General features: G+C 38.5%; 1 protein-coding gene across 11 annotated transcripts in view; it reads right to left on the reverse strand.

The window, feature by feature from the left end:
- Positions 1-9,183: 9,183 nt before the first annotated feature.
- The window catches only part of elavl4 (ELAV like neuron-specific RNA binding protein 4), a 67,139-nt gene continuing 52,802 nt past the window's right edge, over positions 9,184-23,520 (reverse strand). For 8 of the 11 annotated variants that reach the window (XM_046871139.1, XM_046871140.1, XM_046871142.1 and 5 more), the window contains 3 exons: positions 19,572-19,806; positions 16,025-16,063; positions 9,184-13,228 (listed from right to left, as the gene is read on the reverse strand). In XM_046871139.1, the coding sequence (XP_046727095.1) occupies positions 12,901-13,228; positions 16,025-16,063; positions 19,572-19,806 (602 nt within the window). In that variant the 3' untranslated portion in view covers positions 9,184-12,900. The remainder of the gene's footprint in view (positions 13,229-16,024; positions 16,064-19,571; positions 19,807-23,520) is intronic. The other 3 variants (XM_046871136.1, XM_046871138.1, XM_046871137.1) reach the window with 3 other exon arrangements.

Genomic DNA, 23,520 nt, shown 5'->3' on the forward strand with positions numbered 1-23,520 from the left:
TGTGTTGTAATTCTTCCAGTAAATTAGTAAGGAAAGTTAATTGAATATCTATGGACGGAGTCTTGGGAATAAGCACTTTGTAGCAGTGAGAATTTAGTGAGTCTTCAGATAAAGGAGAAGTTTTAAGGATGCATTCTTTTCTTTTATGACTTAAATGAAAAAGAAATTGTGACCAGTAGGGAAACAAAGATTAAATCGTTAATGTTGGCAAATTGTTGTGGTTTAAGAGAAATAAAACACAAGATATTGCTTTTAATGCCGTATTTCAGCACACTTTCCTATAACATCAGTGCTTGTTGTGAGATCATTTGTATGTGCAATTATTATTATTATTATTATTATTATTATTATTATTATTATTATATTAAGACAAATGCTTTAATTCAAGTTTAACTTTTTGGCTACTCTATGAATAATGTTTTATGTGTTAGCTGGTCAAAGTGGTGAGATGCGGAAAAGATCTTTCTGAAAGGAGAAGCCTGGGTGGGAAATGTGCTTTTCATTCACTAGGGGTCCACATGTGTGTGTTAGATAAGAGGTGAGCGTGAGGTGAGCTGGTGTTGACCCATAAAGTAAGTTACGAATGCAGGAAAGCTAGTCATGACATCATAGAAAACCATTCTCACTAGGTACCTGCCCTGACAGAATAAGCTCTGTGTGTGTGTGTGTGTGTGTGTGTGTGTGTGTGTGTGTGTGTGTGTGTGTGTGTGTGTGAATGAGAGATTTATTTGCAGTGCATTTCAATCGATAAACTGTACATGTTTTTAGTATATAATAACATTTGTAAAAGTCTGAAGTCTATTTGCAGTGCATGTAAAACACAATTATGGGAAAAATTAAAAGGCGGAAAAAGCATTAGTTTTTTTAAATATTAGTAGTAGCTCAGCAGTGAACGTGTTGGGAAGTTTAAGTTCCAGCTGCTGTTTCTGGGCCCTTGAGCAAGGCATCTACCAAATGCTGTAAATGTAATGAAAATGTTGTATATGTATTCAATAATTCTAAACCAAAAAATGAAGTATCTTCTCATAGTCTCTTACATTCCATCCTTCTATGGTGCTGGGATAAATTGTGCTTTTAATTGGAACTGCAGTGTGCTTAATGGCTTTTTGTTGTTTCTTCCCAGAGTTACCAGATTTGGGTAAACACGGGCTGTAATTTGAGAACCATTATCTGAATTAGATGATGATGCATCATTAGTGGTAGAGAACAGAGAGAAGCAGGAAGAAATAGAGTAAGAACCACTTTCTTTTCTTCCCAGTGGTATCATGGCCACTGGTTTTAGACTGCTTGCGGCATAGAGCTCGGATTCAAGGTTAATGCTTTATTTAATCGCCAGCCCTGGGTTGCTCTTGGATGTTTTTTGTCTGCCGACGAATTGGTGATGCCATATTGGATTTTCAGCAACAGGTTGCCGATTTATAGTGTTAAGGGTGCAAGAATTTGAACAGGTTTTGCAGTGTTGACAGGTGTGAAAATCCATAATAGCAGAGAACACAAAATTGTGTGTGTTTGGTTGTGAGTGGGTGCACGCCATTACAACAGTTATAAAAACATTTGTAACCTTGGGCATTTTGATATCAAAAAGTATCTTCTCAGGTGAAAGGCGCTGTGCTAAAATGCGTTCTTGTTTTCCAATAACGAATAATATCCAAAACCTTACAGATAAGTATAGTTGTCCTAAACAGTTTTTCTTTTCATTAAATATGAGCTTGTAGAACCCAGTCTGTATGTGTGTGAAGTAAGAGCTTAGTCTTTCTTTCACCTTCAAACAATTTTAGTACGCAACTTTTGCAAATTAACCAGGAGCATGAAAATCAACACTTGTTCAAGCCATGCGTGATGCGTTTGTTTTGGCTCCATTAACTCGCTCTCTGTCTGTTACACTCAATGTTTTTCAAAAGGTCAAATGAAGCACACAGAAGTAAACACAGGTGAATACAAGTGAGAATCCTCACACATTACCTGCTGGTTTAAACTGATTCCTCTTTGTGCACAGCTGATGCTCGGCCATGCCTCCACGGCCACAGAGCTGTAATACTATGCCCCTGGAAAACACTGGAAAATGCCAACACTGTTAGCATAGTCTGTGAATTCTGGCTTTGACACTTCCTCAACTTCAGCCACATTATAAGATGAGATTCTTCACATCTGTAGCTAAACATATCTGGCAGACCTAGTGTAAGAAACATAGACAAAAGTTGGACAATCGACAATAAGATAAAAAAAAAATCCAAATCCATATTTAGTTGTCATTTTCATCATAATAACCTCCACTCTTCTGGAAAGATGTTCTACTAGATGACTTTGAACTGTGCTTGTGGAGATTTGTGTTGATTCAATCAAAAGGGCATTAATAAAGTCAATAACTGATGTAGGGTGAGTAGCCTAGGGTGCAGTATGAATTTCAGTTCATCCCAAAGGTGTTCAATAAGGTTTGAGATCAGAGCACTATAGCAGGTCACTTAAGCACTTACATTTTAACCCTTTACACCATATCTTCATGGAGCTTACGTTGTGCACAGGACATTGTTATGCTGGAGCCGGATTGGGTCTCCTTGTTCCAATTAAGGGAAAATGTTATGCTACCAGATCCGTCCTATACAACTCTGTGCCTGCAACTTTGTAGAAACAGTTTGGGGAACAACCACCTATCACAAGAATCACAAGCAATATCAGCAAATGCATTTCAGCTATCAATCGTCAGTCATCGTATTGATCAATGTTGTAGACACTGAAGCAATTAACCCTGCCATGTGGTTTATAAATTGTTTAGTGATTTATCTTAGCTTGAAAGTAGACAGATGTTTTCTCAGGAAACACATAGGCAATGCTTTACGTGGACATAGATCAAAGTTGAAACACTGCAGCAGAGTGCAACTCTGCACTGCTATGAAGCAATATTGCCAGGAGCCACTTTGGCATCCAAGTTTCTTGAGCTGATGAACTATTTGTCTAATGGGTGCCTCAGACCATGGTGGTAAAAAAACAGGTCTATAGCTGATGGTGCCAATGGGCACACTAGTGGATGGCTTTTGTTTGGCAGATGACTGAAGACCTGGCTCTTGGTCCTGCCTCAGTGTGTGTTTGGAATGCAGAACGAGGATTCAGGGGCCTTTGAATTGAGGTTTGGCCCAGAGACTTCACTGTCATCTGTGACAGATGGTGGAAAACAACGAGTGCTGAGGAGAGATATTCAAATCTGATCTTGGAGAACATAAAAAGATTCCTGGCATGCGCAAAAGAGATCGAGAGTTTATAAAATCCCAATTTGATAGGAACAACTAAAAACAATTATGAGACTGCTTACTTTCTGGAGCTATAATGAAACATATTGCAAGCATCCTTTAAAAAATAATGTTTGATTCTGAAAATGAATAGTTGGAAAGTAAAATTGTATTTGCAAAACTTAATAGAAAGGTTTCGTGTTATATTTATTAATAGTGTCAGAGTGATACTATGGTTCCTCATTTTTACTTTTTTTATGCTGTCATAACTAGTCTTAACGGAGTCCCCACTTACACCGTGAATAGACTGTATAGTGATTTTAAACATTTAAACTATAAGAATGATTAACAGTCTTTATTTTTTTCCATCTCTCTTTCTCTCTCTCTTTCTTTCTCTCTTTGTTAAGTTAACATTCTCCTGAGGTACCAGTGACCAATATTCCTGTCCTTTTCCTCCCTTGGGATCTTCCTAGTTCATTATGATGCCCTTCTTCTGATTGGAGTTCTCCAATGATCCACATTAACAGTCTAAAGATCCATGAAGTCACTGAGCAATTCAAGAAATTGATAATGATTTTGAACTGTAATTAATATTACCAGTCTACTACAATGGCTCAGGGCCACAGGTAGCATGAACATTTCTGCATTTAAGGACGTATTTCTGAACACCTGAACAATGGAACTATAAAGAATGAACATTCGGTGCCACCCAGATGAGGATGGGTTTACTTTTCAGTTTTCTTTCCTCTAAAGTCTTCTTCCTCATGCATCTAAGGTTTTTTTCTTGCTACAATCACCACTGGCTCGCTCATAAGAAATAAACAGTTATAAGGAACACATTTATAGGCAATAAACCTACACAATTTTTTATACATCCTTATAAACACTATCTGTGTAAAGCTGCTTCGAGACAATGTCCATTGTAAAAAGCGTTATAAAAATAAAAACTTATGTTCACTTTTTAAGTGAAATTTCATTATTAAAGAAACCATGTTAGAATGCTTTTTAGTTACCTTCAGTTTAACAGGGTGGATCACATACTGACATGCCTGTATCATATATAAATCTGCATATTTATACTGAATCAAATGTGGGGTATACAGTATTTGTCCCAGGTGACTGTAGTACAGGACAAAATCATTGGTGCTTCAGAACACAACACTATCAAAGTATTATTTCAGGATGACAACTATAGGATGCTTTGGATGACTTGTTCAGTGAGCATGATGGGACACTGAGACATATAAAGTGACCTGTAAAATTAAAAAAAACTCAATCTCATAGAGAACTTGTAAGTGGGATTATTTGTAAGAGCAGGTTCAGGACAACATTGGCACCCTGACAGTACCATAAACAAGTATTGGGGAAAAATGATGCAAAGCCCATTGGTTTGGAGAGCTGACTCCTCCTTGAACTGAGCTAGACATTCTAATATAATTCAAAGGTCTGTAGATTTTATGGTCTAGTCCAAGTGTCCCAGGGTTTCATCATGCTCAGAATTTTAGGACTGTTTTTTCCTTGGACATAAGGCAAAAAAGACTATTTTGGCCAACAGCTGACCATCCACTGTAATTTATTATATGTATAATAATGTATGGCAAATAATACACTATGTAAAATCTGTGTATGAATTTATATTTAAGATATATTTTAATACAGCCAATTATAGCCCAATGGTTCTATAATAACTATAAAAAAAGATGGGTTTATTTTTTTCGAGTTTTGTTTGCAGGAAAGATATTTCACATTGATATTGATTAAATAATTGCATTATAGAGGCGGAAAATGGTAATGGATCTTTTTTATGCCAACTACTCCATTGTGTTTAGAGTCGGCATACAAAAGACTGAAAGAAAAACAATGGGAGAAAGAAAGAGAGAGAGAGAGAGAGAGAGAGAGAGAGAGAGAGAGAGAGAGAGAGAGAGAGAAAGAGAGAGAACAAGAGGGAGGATGTACTGTATATATCAACGTTAGAGATTATAGCTTTCACATCATCTGTGTAAACACACACTGTAGTAGACCGACCAGACTAAAGGTCTTCTTCAAGAGCTCCCTGCTTGATCTGAGACAGAGTGTGTATGAAAGGGCCACACAGGGCAGGGTTTAGGGGCAGATAAAGCTGTGCCTTGTTAAATGTGGAAAAAATACTCTGTTTATTTCTTTAACCTTTTATAGAGGGTATTATATTTTTTTACTGTGACTAATAATGCCAGAAAACATTGGGAACATGCAGTGCTATAGTTTAGGTGATGGAACAAAAGATATTGATAGGGGTTATTGACATTTTCCAACTGCCATGCAGTCAATAGAGTTACAGTGTCACCTGTTCAACTTATTATTGATCAGTCTTTGACAGTTTAACAAGACCTTCAAAATATTTTAAAGGAGGTAAAGCCTCTCTGTAGGTCTATCTTATAATGAAAAAAAAAGCATTTAGGATGTAAAAAGTAGAGAAAACACCCATAATGAAGAACTGTTTGTAGTAAGCATAATATGTTTCTTACTACAAGTGTAGTTGCCAGATCATTGGGGACTACATAACTGCGTGTAATGAGCTAGCGTTTTGTTGTCTATAACAAGTAACATTGGATACAGTGAAGATATTATGTTTAGTTCAAAGCTCACAAGTACATATTGAGCTGGTGGTTATATGGGTATGTATAATGCTCCTCCGTGACCAGCAGCATTTGACACAATCAACCACAAGACTCTCTTGTCTACCCTCAGGAGCCTCGGTATCTGTGAAGCAGTATGGAAATGGTTTGCTTTCTACCTGGAAGGTCGCTCATACCAGGTAACATGGAGGGGGTCCACATCTGCCCCACACAGACTCTCCACTGGTGTCCCACAAGGCTCGATACTTGGTCCCTTACTTTTCTCCCTCTATACCCACTCTATTGTTGATGTTATAATATTGGTCATATCCTCACATGGGTTTTCTTACCACTGCTATGCTCTTTTCTTTCCCTCCCTCAGATACCACAGCTTCCGTTCTCCCAAATTCTCCCACACCACCCCACTGCTGCACTCCCTTCACTGGCTTCCAGTAGCTTCACATATCAGATTCAAAACACTGATGCTTGCCTACAAGGCCAAAAATGGACCAGCACCATCTTACCTCAGAGACCTCATCACACCGTGCACTGCACCATGCTGTCTGAGATCCTCCAGCACTGCTCGACTCTTACTACCTTAAGAGGTGAGTATACTCTTCTCTGTTCTGGCACCGATGTGGTGGAATGAACTTCCCCTAGATGTCCGTAGAGCGGAGTCTCTGGCTATCTCTTAAGCGACGGTTGAAGACTTACCTTTTACTGAAACACTTAAACTAACACTTTCCAAATTTGCGCTGTTTAAAAAAAAAAGTTGTAGGCTGATTTATCTTAAGTTTGTAATCTGGTGTACCAGTGGAGATTTATTCATTGCTGAAAAACTCAAAGCACTTTTGTACGTCTCTTTGGACAAGGGCGTCTGCTAAATACCACAAATGTAAATGTAAATGGTTTTTGTTTGTTTGTTTTCAGAGGATTCAGTGCAGATTGGCATATTTTTTATGTTTCAGAAATTAAAAATGAACACTACAAGAAGATCTATGACAATGGAATGATAAAACATATGATGCCCAACATTAATCATCCACCTGTACACTCCTGCTGCCTGGTGTGATGCTAGTGCCAGATCCTATGGTTTCTTTCGCTCTCCAGATTTGCCTGATTCATCCTGATGTTCTATTTTTGTTGGAGCTTTTTGCACTCATGACTCACCTTCTGCTGCTGTGGATGATATCCAACACTAAAGGTTTACACTTTCCAAAACGATTTTATTCCTGTGTCCAACCCTTGATGGAGAATCTCACATGGTTACTGTAGTACCTGTAATAACTGCTGCTGTGATCATACTGTCCTGTTCCTATGATCCTGTGACTCCTATTTACAATCTGCTCACACTGAACAGCCTTTTAGCACAATAAATTTACTTTGCCTTGGCTGTAATGAGTTGTATTCCCACTATTAAGTTTCACACAGAAGAGTATTGCCTCCCTTTCAAGATCCGCTCAAGGGTTCATCCTCAGGTTGTCTAAGGTTGTCTCCTTGCCACATTGCTTGATGCTTTCTCATTATGGAAAGATTAGCTACATCTGGACCAGGATTTCTGTAAATCTGTTTTGTGACAAAGTCTACTGTTAAAAGAGATACATGAATTAATTACCCAGTGAAATATGCACAAGTGAAATATACATTTTATAATGTTACAATAAATCGCCTGATTAGCCTGAGATCTGTTTTTTTATTTGTAGCCAGATTTTTATCACTTCTAGTAAGATAGATTGATCCCCTTTTTTAAATGATGAAGAGCAGGATTTGTTTCAGTGCTTCTGTACACCTGTGTGTACATTTCACTGCTTTATTGCAATCAAACCATTTCATCGCTTTATTACAGCATCAAAATCAATGGCTTATTTTTCAGACACAATATGCAGAGGAACAGTTGACATTCAGACTCTTCTAGCATTTTCTATATAAAGAGCATCCAGAAATTTGTAATGAAAAAGATTAAAGTAAATAAAAAGACATAATATATGCTGTATAACACATTGTACAGTATGTATAAGCTTACCAGTATGTTAAGATGGGTAGTATGTTCAACTAACACATACAGAGTGAAGTGTATAGCCTGCCTCAGTGCTCGGTGCCTGCACTACTAAAGTGCTCATTACATGTTATGCATTAAATAAATGATTTAATGCTTGCAATGTTTTCTGTATTGTAGGAGAATTCTGTAGTAGGTTTTCTTCCGATTTTCTATTCCTATTTTCCAGCGTGCTATATTTTGATGTCCATCTTTAATAATGAAATGCATCCAGAACACATACTCATACACATACACATACACATACTATGTTGTGTAGGAGGATGTCATCTGAACGTTAAACTATAAACTACTTATATACTAAAATATCAGCTTGAAGGAGTTGTACTGTCTCTCCGATTATGCGTGTTGTTTAATTTGTCAGTATTTTTTTCTCAAATATTAAGGAGTCTGTTTGAAAAGAAATTATGAGCATTGGAAGCATTATAAAATGGAAACCTTACTTATTGTTATTGCATATGTGCATCGCCTTAAGACGTCTGTCGAGCTGCAAATGTGCTGGATATTTTGCCATTTGCTTGCCTGTTGCATTAACACTTAAACATCTGTGCACCGGAGAGGGAGGGGGTGCCGAGTGACTCATATTGCCACATCTTTGTGTTCATGAGACTTTCACCTCATTAAATCTCTAACAGTGTGGAGAGGCTTGGACAGACTGAAGGACTTTATCAGGCCACTTATCTCCCTCATTGTCCTCTCCTTCATTCCTACCTCACCTGCTGCGCAAATCACACACCGAGCAAACGGCTTCAGTCATCACAAGTATCATTTAGTTTCTCATAACTGCCCAATATGGCCTGGTGTTAATTAGTATTGCTGTGTTATTAATCATCTGACTATTTTATTATATACTGATAATGCACTAGGCTGAAATGGGGAAGTGGGTTTAGTAGATTGTATATATTTAGTAAAAAGGCATGTATGTTTGTAATAATTCTCTAGAAGATATGCAGGGGGCACTATGCTCACACACTTCTTTCAAATTCTCAAGCTGACTGTGATTTATTATTGACTAAGGAAAGTGTATTAATGTAATAATGCACTAGATATCTTCTGTGCCTTTGATTTTGACCTTGGCAACCATGGCATTTATACTCATTTTGATAAATCATTAAATTCATATCTAAAGCAATAGCTCGAGTGACATTTAGTTCCGCCAGGGTTGCAGGTAGAGCAGATCTTCCATGAATACCTAAAAGGTCTGGCTTTTTGAGTCTGTGAGATTTCAGGGACATTTTAACAGTTGTTCAAGTAATGAGCAAAAGGAAACTCGAACAAAGGATGGCTTTAAACACCACATAAGACCACACAGCTTTCAACACCTCATTTTATTGTCCCAACATTCAAAAGTACAAATAATTCAAACACAACAGTTTATGAAAAAGAAAAAAACATTTACAGCAAGTTTTTTTTTCCATATTTTGTTTTCCAGTTTCAGAAATGACCTAAACTAGCAAGGATAACATGAAGTCATTCATCGCAGTAATTTGATTAATAATAAGAATAATAAGAATAATAGTAATCATAATAACAATAATCAATAATTGATAGTTAAGTAATAACATAAATAGGAGAGACCAGCTTGGTCCAGTGAACATTTTTTTAATCTTTTTTTGTCTTTAAAGATTTATAGATTCTCAGATAGTAAACAAACACATCTTCAGGAGAAAATGAAAAATGACAAGAGCCTTGTTCCTCACTTGGCCTTCCCTCCTACACTACTGGCTGTTGGTTTCCTATTGGCAGGCTGCCACTATAAGGCGCTACGGGGGGAGAAAGTGAGCCACAGCAATTTGGGCACATACCACAGAGGCATGGCCCCATGTTCCAAACATCCTCACCCCCCCACCCCACATTCATGCACACACACAAACACACACACACAGACACACACAGACTCACACACACATACACACACACTTTCTTACATATTCAATCCCACAGACTAATGAAGGGTGATGCCATGAGTGAAAAGGAGGAAGTGACGTAGGAAATTATTTCATACATCAGAACAACATTCTACCGGGGTCGTTGCATAATTTAACCTCCCACCTGCGGTGGGGTCTGAGGAGGTCTGTGCTACTGCTCAGCACATGGAGCAGAGGATGGATTGATTTCTGAACAAATGGATGAATGAGAAATTGTGTATGAATGCTTCTAAATATCTAAAGTTCTCTAACATTCACAGAAGTTCTATCTCAACATGAGCTGATGCCGTACTCTCATAGAGCCATTCACTAAATTTACCTTTCAAAATAGACTATATCTTAGAAAATATATAATGGGTGTCATCTATCAAATATCATCTTCTTATAGCTATTTCACTTCAACCAGTACAATCATCGTCAATGTCTTTTTATTAGAATTTTTTTTCCTTTTTTATTTTTTTGGAGTTGTGATGTCATATGCAAATGGCGGAATTAGTTTAAATCAAGGTTAAATTACAATAATCTCCACTGATTGGTCCAATGCAATGAACAATACTCAAACAATTGACATACCATATAATTAATTAACTCAAGGCAGCTGAGCCTAAAACATTGGATGCCATACAAATCCATGAGAAACTATGTTTAAGACCCACATTTTTGCATAAAGTTGGATCACAAAGCAACGGTAGTGTGTGGAGGGAGGGCGGGAAGCGGCTTTTAAAACTACACAAACTTATCACAGGTTATATTGAACCAGAACAACTGTTATAACATTCTATTAAGACTAAACTTTATTGAAAAAGATTTAAAGATTTATGTTTAACAAGACAAGAAAAAAGCAATAGCAAATTTAACTATTGACTAGGTTATGCATAGCGAGTAACTGTTTCTAGTAATAAGGGAAGAGCCTCACCCTCTTGACATTTTTTTCGTTTTTGACTTTTAAACTTTTTTATATTGTAATTTTGATATATTGGTACAAAGCACAAATGTACTAAAATTTCTCAGTGCACAGGACTAATGGAAGAGCATCTCCCCTAGTCGTTTGTTCCCTTTAGCTCAGAAACACCCCCTCCCTGTACCAGAATCACACAAAAACACAGACAACAGAACAACAAATAAATAAATAAATAATCCAAGATTAAATAAATAATGTAATCAATAAAACAATCAATCAATCAATAAATAAATACATATTTCCAAGAAGCTATTTTTTTTAGGTTTCTTTTGCCGCGGCGGTAAACGGAAAAAAAAAATGAGTAAAATTTTTCTTTTCTTTTTTTTTTTCCACAAGCGACATGACAACATATTAAACAGGATTCCTCACGAGTTTTCTAAGTAACTGAACCATCACTTCATAAAGTTTTCATATGAAAAAAAGGACAAGCTTGAACAAAAAACAGTGACAACTCAGATAGATATAGATATTGTAAAACAAATGTAGACTATATATCATCTATTTGTACACAACAAAGAAAGACACATTTGTAATAGATCCTTTTTGAGGAAACAAATACTAGACTAACAAAACTAGCTAATTATCATTTAATTTTTGACAAACGCTGTACACTCAGCAAGTAACCTATATGTCAGCAAGCCAAAGAAAACTTGTTAAGTGATTCTTTCAAAGCCCAGATTTGCTCATCTGGTATCAGTGTTGTGAACCAGATGGGGGCCGGCAATTGAAGTAAACAAACCGAAAAACAGCAGCTCAATTTAATGCCAACATTGAAGTTTCTTTTTTTGTTCTCTAAATAGCACACAGAACAACAAACTTGGATAGTTAAGATATGTGACCCATGTAATATAGCACCTACAGTTGATCGCTAAAGGAATTACATCTCGAATGCAATATCACAAAATCAAAGCGAAAGGAACCATAACAATGTATGTTTTCTAAATGGAGAAGTGTGCGCATGTATTACTGATATCCCAAAGACTGATGATGGAAAGAAAATGAGTGGACAATGCGTGGCCTTACTTTGGGCTCTTGACTGTGAGGATGCCTCAGGCCTGGGAAGACCCTATCCCTCGCCTACAGGGGATCGCTGTTGAACAATTACGTGCTATGAAAAATTACCTGCCTGAATTTGCAATCCTTGATAAAACCATCCGTCTACAAAACCATTGCCAATCTGGTTCTCCCCGAAAAACAAACAACCTTTGATCCTAAAAAGTACCACGGCAGAACGAACAAGACAAGGTGGCACCTGACCCCTCCCCCAACCCCTAATTAGCCAGTCAAAATATTTTTCTCTTTTTTTCAAATCCAGATTCTTGTAAAAATTCTGCAATAATTATTCTTTTAATCATTATTTATAAAAATAGATCTTCTTTCTCTTTATTTTTAAATTTTTTTTTCTAAACACATTTTCAAGCAAAGAGATCTTCTCTTTGGCAACAGTGTATGTGTGTGTGTGTTGTTTTTTCAACAGGAGTGCAAACCCATCCCTTCCCTCTCCCTATCTCCCAATCCCTCGTGAGGAAAGATGTGTTCTGTTTGCAGTACAAAACAAAACAATGTTAGAAATTTCTTTTCTGTTAGAGAAAAGGGATGGTGTCATCCCTGTTAATTTACTTGGGGGATTTAATAATATACACCAAAACAAATGAATGAATGATCACCGATTTTTTTCTTTTTTTTTTTTTAAAAGAGCCCCCTCCCAGTCTCTTCCCAGGGAGGTGTTATACTAACGACAGTGGATCCGGATTTAAAAGAGAACAAAAGGAAAACCTGAATCAAGAGAGTACAATCAGAAGAAAGGCATTCTCTTCTTTAAAATAAGGGCGGTCTGGTTTTGCTACTGTTTACAGAGAGGAGAAATCAAAGGAACAACCACTAGAACCGAAAGGATATACAACAGAATGCCTGTACCATTTACAGGTCTTCCAAATCATTAATATTTTCCATTTTCAATTTCGTAATACTTAGGCAACATTGGCTTATAGGTCCAAAGTTATATTATAAGCCATATCCAGTCCTGTTTAGTTGGTGGATTGGTTGTGTTCCTGTCTGTTGTAGACTAGCTGTGTGGGCTGAGGTGGGTGTTAGTAGTGGTGTGTTTGGCGGGGCTACACAACAGTGGGGAGGGAGTTCAGGACTTGTGGGTCTTGTTGGTCTTGAAGGAGACCTGCAAAACGCGGTCACCCAGCCGGTACCCGTTCAGACTTGCGATAGCCATAGCCGCCTCATCGTAGTTCGTCATGGTGACGAAGCCGAACCCTTTGCACTTGTTGGTGTTGAAGTCTCGGATCACCTTGACATTGTTGACGGCACCGAACGGCCCAAACAGCTGCCAAAGCACACTTTCATCTGAGTCTGGAGACAGGTTATAGACGAAGATGCACCAGCCAGTGCCGGTGTGCCCGGGAATGTTCATCCCTACTAGACTGGTCATGCTATCTATGGTGATGGGAGAGAACCTGAAAATGACAGAAAAAGAAAAAGAGAGAGAAAAAGAATAAGAGTGAGAGCTCTGTTTTTGCACTTTGGAAACATGCATGATTGGAAAGAGCTGGCTGAATGACCTTAGCTTTTGCACCAGGATTAACACACAAGGCTGTGCCTCACTGGCACATTAGAACACCACATTAACACTACATGCTGCCCTGATGTTATGTTAGCATCTTTGAATCTATTGCTTCTGATTTACGACGATTTAGAATTTCAATATGTTTTATACTGAAAGGAAGACGCTTTTGTATGTAGTCTGAAAAGGCTGTACTCTAGACTGTGGGAGGGCCATATAAAAATACTATTCATTCAGATACAAGCTCCTTTCTTTCACTCTGCCTTCCTGAGTGGCTCTATTGGAGAGCACAAATTGCAGGAACTCGTCACATTAATACCTCCCAAATTCATTGGAGATTTGGAATGCAACTGAGTAAATCTGTTCTCATTCCTCTTGTAATCTTTCCTTTTTCTGCCCCTTTTCTTTCTCTTGATACAGAGATTTGAATGCTCAGTTGACTTCACTTAATTGGTTTTCCGCTTAAAAGAAATTTCCACTTTAAATAAAAGGTAAATTGGATAAAAGGTTCATTTCATGTGCCACCTCTCCAGGAATGACTATAGGCATTATTGGGGGTGCTTTAATTGAGATTTCCGCTTTGCTGCAGATCAGATGTCTCTGCTGAAACCTTTGTGGGTAGCAAGTAGAAGGTTATGCACGCTCGTGTGTGTGTGCATGTTGGGGGTGGGAGATCGAAAGCAGCAGTCAGCGGGTGGAAAATGCAAGCGATGCTTTCTAGGTGCCTGGTGCTGGGAACAGAGTGTATTCCACCCACACCCCGGGCAGCTCCGCAGTGTATGACTGTGATCGATAACGTTGTGCAGACTGCAGGGCCAGCCAATTCCCTGCTTCTTGTTTTGCCAAGAATTGCTCAGATATTTCATCTGTGTCTTTGCTGCCGTGCCCCAACAAAGTCGATACGCCTGCTTCTTCTCCCTTTTGTGTCGCGCCGGCCATGTCTCATTATGCAAACAAGGCGTATAATAGCGCATCAGCTTGCTTAAGTTCCCTGACAAGCAACCATCTCATAACTTCAATTACGGTGTGTTTCTGTGTAAATAATGAATCCAGCGCCATTACTCATCCCGGAGAAGAAAAGGTGGGGAGGACAAAAAACAGGCTGCATAGTAATTTGGATGCCAGTCATCTTCAGAACAAGTATGCGAGGGCCAGCTCAGCTTAACAAGAGAGTGGAGGAGGCTCCTGTCTGCTCCAGCAGGGCCGAGCATGCTCTGTTCTATCTCGCACATCGAACTGTTGGACAAGGAGTTGCATAGCAACAAGCGACTGACCCTCCCGTACGGTCCACCTTCACCTGCTGCTGCTCACTTCCACAAGCTTGAATTCCTTTGTTAATTACCTCCAGCCATGCACCCCATGAAAAGCAAAGCATCTCCTTCAGCCCCGCCCTCCCTTGAGAAGAAAACAGGATCGTGTGATTTCTGCACAGCTGTCTCCGCTACTTTGACAGCTAATCACAATCGGAGAAAATAATCTACATGCTTCGTCTTTCTGTTTTGAAAGGCAGACTGTCACTTCAAACACTCTCTACCTTGTTTGCATATATTGTTTTATTGTATGAGTTTGTTTGATTCACCTTCTGGCTTTCACAATTATTGCATTTTTTTCCCCTCCCCACCACAAGTGTTTGACTACGCTGAACAAATTAACTACAAAGACATTAAGGGTAGAAATACACAAACCTCCCACTGCAATAATTTGTGTTGTGCATTTTCAAGAGGCAGCATTTGTTGGTTTTATAAAGTAGGTGAGAGTACTTTGTGGTGGGCAAATCTTGGTTTTGGAGTTTTGCATTTGCAGTCACATTAAGGGCAACATCCTCCATGATAATACATACATTTTGTGGAGGAAATGCTGAAATATTGAAATAAATCATAAGCACAAAAAGAGCAAAAGTGTACATGAGCAAAACCCAGGTGATCAGAGGTTGTGCTAGCTGCAGTGAAACACTTGTTTCCTGCAGGGATCCAGGAGAACTCTCACCTCCCTCCGCCTTACTCTTATCCTCTCCATCCAAAACTAGGACAGAACATTAAAGGTGCCGGGGTAAGCGTTTATATCGAAATGGCAGGGAACATTTAAGACTCACTGACCAACACTGCCCCCTTTACAATTTTTGTCATTTAATTTACTTCCAAAGCAGATTTATAGCTTGCAGGAAGAACTTTTGCAGATGCTTGATCTGTAAGAATTCTGTGAAAATATAAGGAATAGGCAAATAGATTTAGTTATACCCATAAGCCATCTGAGGGATTTAGGCCTGTCTATATTACTGCAGCAGGGCTTACAGGAGTTTGGAATAGTTGTAAATTGCTTGGCTGTAACTATGAAGGTGCTAAGCTCAGCGGAGTTTGGGCTTGAGACCCTGAATCCTGTGGTAGCCACAGCTCAATATAAGTTACACATAGTAAAACACAGAAAATACCAAAAACTCAAAAATCTGCAGTCATCAGAATCAAACAATGTATACTCTTCACCAAAATTATGAAAGGTAATTTGGATATTTGTAAAGACTAGAGTGGTTGGTGGTTTGAAATCAAGCAGAATCAAGTTAAAATCAAACTTAAGAGACAGGGAAAAACCTTGAACTGAATCAGATGCAAGTGACTTCAAAAAATGAAGAATCAAATGAAAAATAAATAATTTTTTCAACATGGACATCTGGCATTCGGTGAAGTTTAATTACCTCTTAACGCCATAGGCCATATTAAGCAAATTGTCCAGCCTGTGAAGAGAAGGAGGGTTCTGATGTTAATGCAAGGCAGATGGTCTACTCACCCAGTGGAACTAATGCTAAAACCCTGACTCGCTGAAGAAGATGCCCATCCAGCAATGGCCCATTACACTGTTCAGCCCCATCAGGCATGTTGCAGACTCAACCACTATGATAGCCAAGTATCAGGCACTAACTCAAAGTTGGAAGGCCCACCTGATGCCTGACTCAGAGACACAGCTAATACAGCCTAAGGCTATAAGTCTAGTGTTGTTATAATCTAAGCACTTTTCTAGCTGTCTCAAATGTATTCCTTCGATATATAATTGCTGTGTCTACTAGAATCTTTTGTGTACCTGAGATTCTGCTAACAAAATCAAAGACTAATCATATCTGCCTTTTATCTAAGATAAGCTGCCATCTGAAGTTAATATTTGAAATATATCTCATATTTTTGTTGTTAAAATCCACCAATTTAACCACAACTGAGTGACCAGTGTATTATCTGGTATGCTGAGGGTTCTCATTGTAATGGTTTCCTATTTGTAACAGATGATTGAAAACATATTTGAAGCAATGTGACACAAAGAAAATTTATTAACATCAAATTAACTACTAAAGAATAAATTCATGGCATGTTCAGGCTCATGTAGATGATGATATGCTGGCAGTATGAATGACATTGTCTCCAGAGGTTTACATCTTTTTGCGCAAGGGGAAAGTTCAGTAATTTAATATGACATTTGAATGAAGTTTGAGGCAGGACATAATAGGATATTAAATCAAGGTGATTCTCCCTCTCACTGTCTCTCTCTCACTCTCTCTCTCTCTCTAGTACTTTCTTTCTCTCTCTCTAGTCTGTTCATTAGCCCTGGTGACCTGCTGGGCTAATGCATTAGACTCTCATCCCCATCAGTCACTCTCATTTTGGGTTCCCGTCTGTTTGGCCACTTCTCGACCTCCATCCCTCATGAGGCCTGCCCTTGTCTTATGTCCCTATTAAGCCTCGTCAAGATGGTCGACAGGGCTAATTAACGCTTTCCTGCAATTCAAACTTTTCCTTACATGTACATTCTCACACACAATGTGGCCATATGGATAAAGTTCACATTAAAAGCCTAACGTACAATTGTACTTTTCAGATCTGATCTTTCATATCTGTATTTGTAAGTGTCCATGTGAACATGACCCTGCTCTGTTGACACAATTCCAAAATCATCCACAAGGCATATTATTTACTTGTGCCACAAATACCGATATTATGCTAGATTTGTAACAGCGTCAGATTTTGTCACTTTGTTCTGATTATATTCAGCTATGTATCTGATGTAGGATCACCAAAAAATAAATCAAATCAGATTTTTTTGAATATTCCAGAATGTTAAACTGGCACTAAAAAAAACCCACTGCCTTCATGCCACCTCACCTATGTGAACACAGTCAAAGACATCTCCCTACTATAATAATTTCATTACGATACTACATGCAAGCCTTCAATGTGGTCTTATACGAGACCAACTAAGTAATTACAAACTTTAAATTGGCTTGAAAAAGTCGTTAATGGAAAGCGGTTTTAGTTCAAAAAGTCTTTGTACCTAGTAATACCGTGAGCCTTGTACATGCAGAATGCTAAGAAATGCATGGCCATTTGGGATGATGTAAAGAAAGTCACTGAGAAAAAAATGGTGAAGCTAAAATGCCGGAAAGTCATTCAGAATGTGGTTCAAATGTCATATTAATGTACGTTAAATTGCATAGCCATTACTCGTCTAACATACATGGTGGCATTTAGTTGAAATGGAAAAGAGTGGGAGGATGAGGGGATGACAGAATGACAAAAAGAGGAGGGAGGACTGGGCTGTATGGGCAGTTGGGTGACAGTGTTTTAAAAGTAGGAGTGACATCTGTTGTAATTCAGAAGTAAAAAAAAAGTTTAGTTTAACACTGAGAGAGAATGAGCGTGTGTGTGTGTGAAAAGAGAGAGAGAGAGAGAGAGAGAGAGAGAGAGAGAGAGAGAGAGCAAGCACTGGTTAGCATGCATTAAGCAGTATATGAATGTATAATGGCAAAAACTGAAATAATTGAAGGAGTTTGGAAAATAGAAAATAATTTAAGGAAGTAAGAAAAGAGGGATATAGCATGCATGTTTATCATGGTAACACCATATGACTCTAGAACAGAAAGAACAGAAAAAAAGCAGTAAAAACTATTTTGAACTAAACTTCTTGTAGCCACTACACTTTTCTGAACTTTGTGTTTCTAACAAAAAAGTGTAAAAAGTGTTTTATGAAATTTGTAAATACAAAATATATCATCACAAAATGCACATGCAGCCTGAGGGGTAAACAGATATGTTTGATGGCTATAACAAATGTATACTACAACAACTACTACAGTGTACTAACTAACTAACTGACAAACTAACTAACAGTAAAACGATTTAGGCTTTTTTGAGGCAGCATGATTATTTGGGCAGGTTGCACTATAAGTAAAAAAGTTATTTGGAGGTGCATAGGAGGCTTCTGTGTATGAGATATTTGCTAGCCTATCTAAGCCCAGTTTCATGGTGTGTCTGCTAACAAAGACAACACAATAGCACCTTTGTGCAGCTATGTAATTAATGCAAATGTAAGATATGATTTTCAAATCTATTCAGTTCTAATTGTTTTGTGATGCAAAAGGGGATTAATTACTGATTACTGTCACTGGCATTACTGTACAGTGGTAATTGGTAAACATGACACGTTTGTGCAAACACGTGATCCTAATTCCTTAAATGACAAACCAACAGGTGAGTTAAATAGAAATACATTTCTTTTATTTTATTTAAATAAGTGAGGCTTTTGTTTGTGAGTGAGATTTTAACACCGCATTACTAATTCCAACTCATTTTTTATCATATTGATAAAAAGTGCATAATTTAGCCTGCTGTAGACAGTTGCTAATGGGGACTGGTGAAATGGAGGAGATAGAACATGATGTGAGATAAAACAGAATCTTCATGGAAACATTATGAAGGACCACTATCTTTTATAACAAGCTCTTCACTACGTTTTTATGTTCTATCGCTCGTTTTCTTTCCTTTTTCAAACAGTAATCATTTAGTGTCAAGCTTGATATAAAATCTGTGGCCATAATGTACTGATAAACCAAAAGCATTTTCTAGAATGGAAAAACTACACCTATAAGTTGTGTATTTTCTTTACAGAACATTCTGTTTTTAAGGCAAAAATGATACCAATGTATTATATATTAAGCCAATTTAGGGGTAAGATTCATCTAATCTATTAGTGTTTTTATTTAATTTCATTTATGCAATTAAGATTGGAACATGTGCATTTTTTCCATCATGCTACTTAAGTAAATGTGTAACTGCTTTCCAGTCTCATCTCGTCTTAATAATAACAAAGTAACCACCAATTTATTAAAGGACTCTAAAGACACTATATAGTAGAATTATAGCAGATTGATAGCTTTAGTAAAGAAGTTGGTGGTCTGCAGCCTGTCTGGCTGGCTTTACCTGAACCTCTGGGCTTGGTGGTGCAGGGGCCCAGGATAGCGGCGATTGGGAGACTGGTAGAGTTGTGAGAGAAGGGCCTGGCTTGTCTTTTGGCTCGGGTTGTTGGCAAACTTCACTGTGATGGGCTCGGCTGCTCCGGAGGGCTTCTGTCCATTTAGGCCCTTGATGGCCTCTTCAGCCTCTATTCTCTTATCAAAGCGAATGAAGCCTACGCCACGCGAACCACCTGAGGGGCCAAAATAGCACAAACAAAACACAGGCTATGTTTATCTCTACTGTCTTCAACTTCAGGCAGGACATTGATACACATACAGTTCTAAATGCCTTTAGAAAATCTTGCATGGTCTTCCTTGCACAGGCAATACCTTTTTGTCTTGCTTAGACACACAAATATTAGATGCATTCATAGTGAGATTGGGAAACCGGTCCCCGTGACTTGATGTCGGAAATGTTGCGTGACAGTGATGCGCATTCCATGTGTGACAGCTGCTATTGCTGGCATCGCATTATGCAAGCGAGTCGTGATGGAACAGCTAGATTTCATTGGCCTCCCTGCGTTCTGCCGCTGTCAGGCAGAAGTGTAATTTGTTTTCCTTTTTTCATGAGTGAAAGAAGATATTGTATTGGTGCGCTCCTGCCTGCTGATGTGGAAATAGTGTTTGTGGAAATGGTGAGTGTGTGTCTCTGTGTCGGTGTGCATGGGGGTTGGGGATGGTGATTGTTCCCAGTAATATGTGAGGGTATCATATCCCAAGTCTCAAGCTGTGAGGCTTGCACAAGCTGACGGCCACACGCTACCACATGGCATGCTGCGTGTGCTGACATTTCTGTGGTTTCCTAGGCAATGTTTTTTGACCGCCACCTGAAAGTAACATTTAAAAGAGTCTGGCTGGGAGGCCTTTTGTTGGGCTGCTTTTTAATGAGACACTTCCTACTGCTTCAGGGAGGTGAGCATGTAGACGACGTGTCTACACGAACATTTGCATAATGCATGTGTGTGCTTGAATGTGTGTGTGAAAGGGAAATGGGGTACACGTGTGTGCACGATCTGGCATGTCTACACACAAGCCCACATGTTTTTTTGATTGTCACTTCACACTACATTCTTGCTGCTTTTACTGCCGGTTTTTGTTTGGGGTTTTCTTGCTGAAGCATACTGTTAGTGCTGTCTTATTGTTACTCCGTCTTAGTATTCAAATCAGACACTTTTGATATATGCAGCTCTGGAAGCAAACATTTGTACGCAGTCTCTTCAACGCAACAAGCTTTCATTCAGCCTGCCTCTGCATTACATACACACACACACAAAACACACACATATATGCACTCTCTCTCTCTCTCTCTCTTTACAGCACTGTTTCTCTCTTTGCCAGCATCATCCCTGACAGCTTTTCCTTTCTGTCTCCCAGCCTTCCCACAACCTGTTCTGTTTAATTAGCCTGACAGAAGGAAAGACAGAAATAAAGCAAGCACATACATTATTCTGCACCATTTTCGAGGCATTGCAAGACTCCCTGCTTTCTGCTGTGTGAATCTAAGGTCAATCCAGATTTCTTAGATAGTACAATGAGATGACATCTCTTTCCGAGACGTCTGACAAACTACAGATTCAGAAAAAAAAAAAATGACAGGTAGAACAGTACCTTAGATTAGAAGATTAGAAAGGACCACGGTCTGAGTGAATTTTTTTTTTGTTTTGCTGAAGATTAACTGAAAATTATTTCAAGCATGTTTTATGTGTTTTGACATATTTGTGTTTTGTTTGTGGACAGGAAAGTATCTGTGAAGCTGTTTTCAAACAACTTTTTCCCTAGACTCTAAATGATTTCTTTTTATTCAGGATTGTCTTTTTCTTTTTTTCTTTTTTTTTTTTTACAAATAATTCTTGCCAAGTGCCAGACAAGTCTGGTTGTTTAAGAGGATGAGGGTTCGTCATTAAAACTGTAACAAAATCACGACGCCCAGTTCTCCTATTATATGAAAGACACTGAACATTATGACCGTAACAAAATAGCTGCCCCTCATAAAAGCTAATATTAGAAGCTGAAATAAAAGGCTGTTACTCAACAATAAAGCACAGCAACATTAAGGTGCTCATTAGGGAAAAATGCAAATTGAGCACCTTTATGTTCACTGCGCTTTACTTTTCTGGGTCCCTTTATGTTTCCCAGTCTAGTAAGAGGCTCACTAAAGCAAAGTATTATAAAAAGTGTAACTAAACAAAGGCAGCGGCTGGTCTTAAAGTGGGGAAGTGAGGACTTTCAGCTTCTTTTAGCACTTATCATCAACCTAACAGAGTTACAGCTGCAATGTGTCCTTTTAACTGCAGTATTCTCTCGGTATTCAGCCTGTGCGTTACGTAACTTTTTACCTGTACTTATCTCAGCACAGCACATGCATTGCAAAATAATGGCTGGTTTAATAATAACCCAGACACACATGCACACATACACACACACACACACACACACACACACACACACACACACACACACACACACACATAGGGCTGCGGCCTGACAAAGCACTTTCCACTGCACGCCCACTGTTCACAGAGCGCGAGAAAGGAGGAAAGAGATAGCAAAAGGGAAAGTATGTTCCTCTGGGAACAGAGAGAAGATCTAAAGGCTTGGCTGTTAATGAAAGCTTTCACTCTTCTTTCTGAAGCACATTGCCATCTTCCCTCGTTCGCTTACTTTTAAGTGGCTGTGCCAACAGTATGGAGCATTTATTACGGTAGTGTGTTAAATAGTGTGAGGGTGAGAAGCATGCTGTGGCAAGAGCATAATCACGATGAAGAGCAGAAAGAGTCGTTTTAGGGAACTTTAGCTACTGCTGCTAAAGATGGCACTTCAGTCAGTAAGAGAAAAAAATCTAATGCAAAGAGCCACACTTGGTCTGTTGCCATTTTATGCTTGGTTAAGGCCTATGTGTGTGTTCCCAGTTTATTGACTTTACTGTTGAGGTTCTCATTTTCAATTTAATATGATTTACTCATCATATACACATTCAAGCTGTGTTTTTTCCTCGGTTGTTAATGTCTTTCTGATTATTTGTATTTAAATGTCCCAGTTGGAAGGCTCGTTTGCACTGCAGTACTACAGTAGATTAATGATTCTTTCATTTACAGAGACAGTAAAAAATGATGAAGAGGGAATAGGATAGATTGTTTTTAACAGAGTGTTTCCTAAAGGCATCCTGTAGGAGGAATGTCATAGAGACTGATTTTGTCTCCAGAACTGCAGATTGTAAGAGGCAGCACTCTGGATCAATAAGATTGGCGCTCATTGATAAAAGACACATATTGACTGCTCTGCGCAAAAGAGCTTCTCTGAAAATTTAACCACTGACCCGAGGCACGCATCACTTTCCACATATAATCTTAAAGTGTCTCCAGAGTGGTCTGTTGCTGCTCTTCAGAATAAAACAATTAAACTGTATGACAATATACTGTAGTTCCCAAAACATAGGTTTTGAAAACATGATAAGACAATGAAATTTTTGACAATCCATCCCAGCAGCCTGATCACATTTAAAATTTAGAATGCTTTCATCTGGAGTGAACAAGATTCTGGAGAAAAGAAAAATTATCTGAGAAGGTTGTCTACATGTACTGTGGCAAGCCTGTGTGCTGCTATACATGACTGTTACTTAGTCTTTTATTTCAGCCTTTATTGACTCTGTGGATACTGAAGAAATTGCCAGAAAGCACAACCTATTGGTCCCGTGTTCCCTCTATACATTTGAAAGTCAACCTACGGGACACACCAGCCTGTGAGTAAAACAATCGTTCACGCTTATCATAACTCTTGGGTCTCCTTTATAAGATAAACTCAATTAAAGAAAATTCTAGTTATTCCAGACCGGTCATTAACACAGTACCCTGCTGTTTATTGGAAACCTTAAGAAATAGGAAAACAGATCTTTTTTTTAAAGAAAGATCTATCAT

This window comes from Silurus meridionalis, chromosome 17 (assembly GCF_014805685.1).
Source record: "Silurus meridionalis isolate SWU-2019-XX chromosome 17, ASM1480568v1, whole genome shotgun sequence".
In the NCBI taxonomy this organism is placed as follows: domain Eukaryota; kingdom Metazoa; phylum Chordata; class Actinopteri; order Siluriformes; family Siluridae; genus Silurus; species Silurus meridionalis.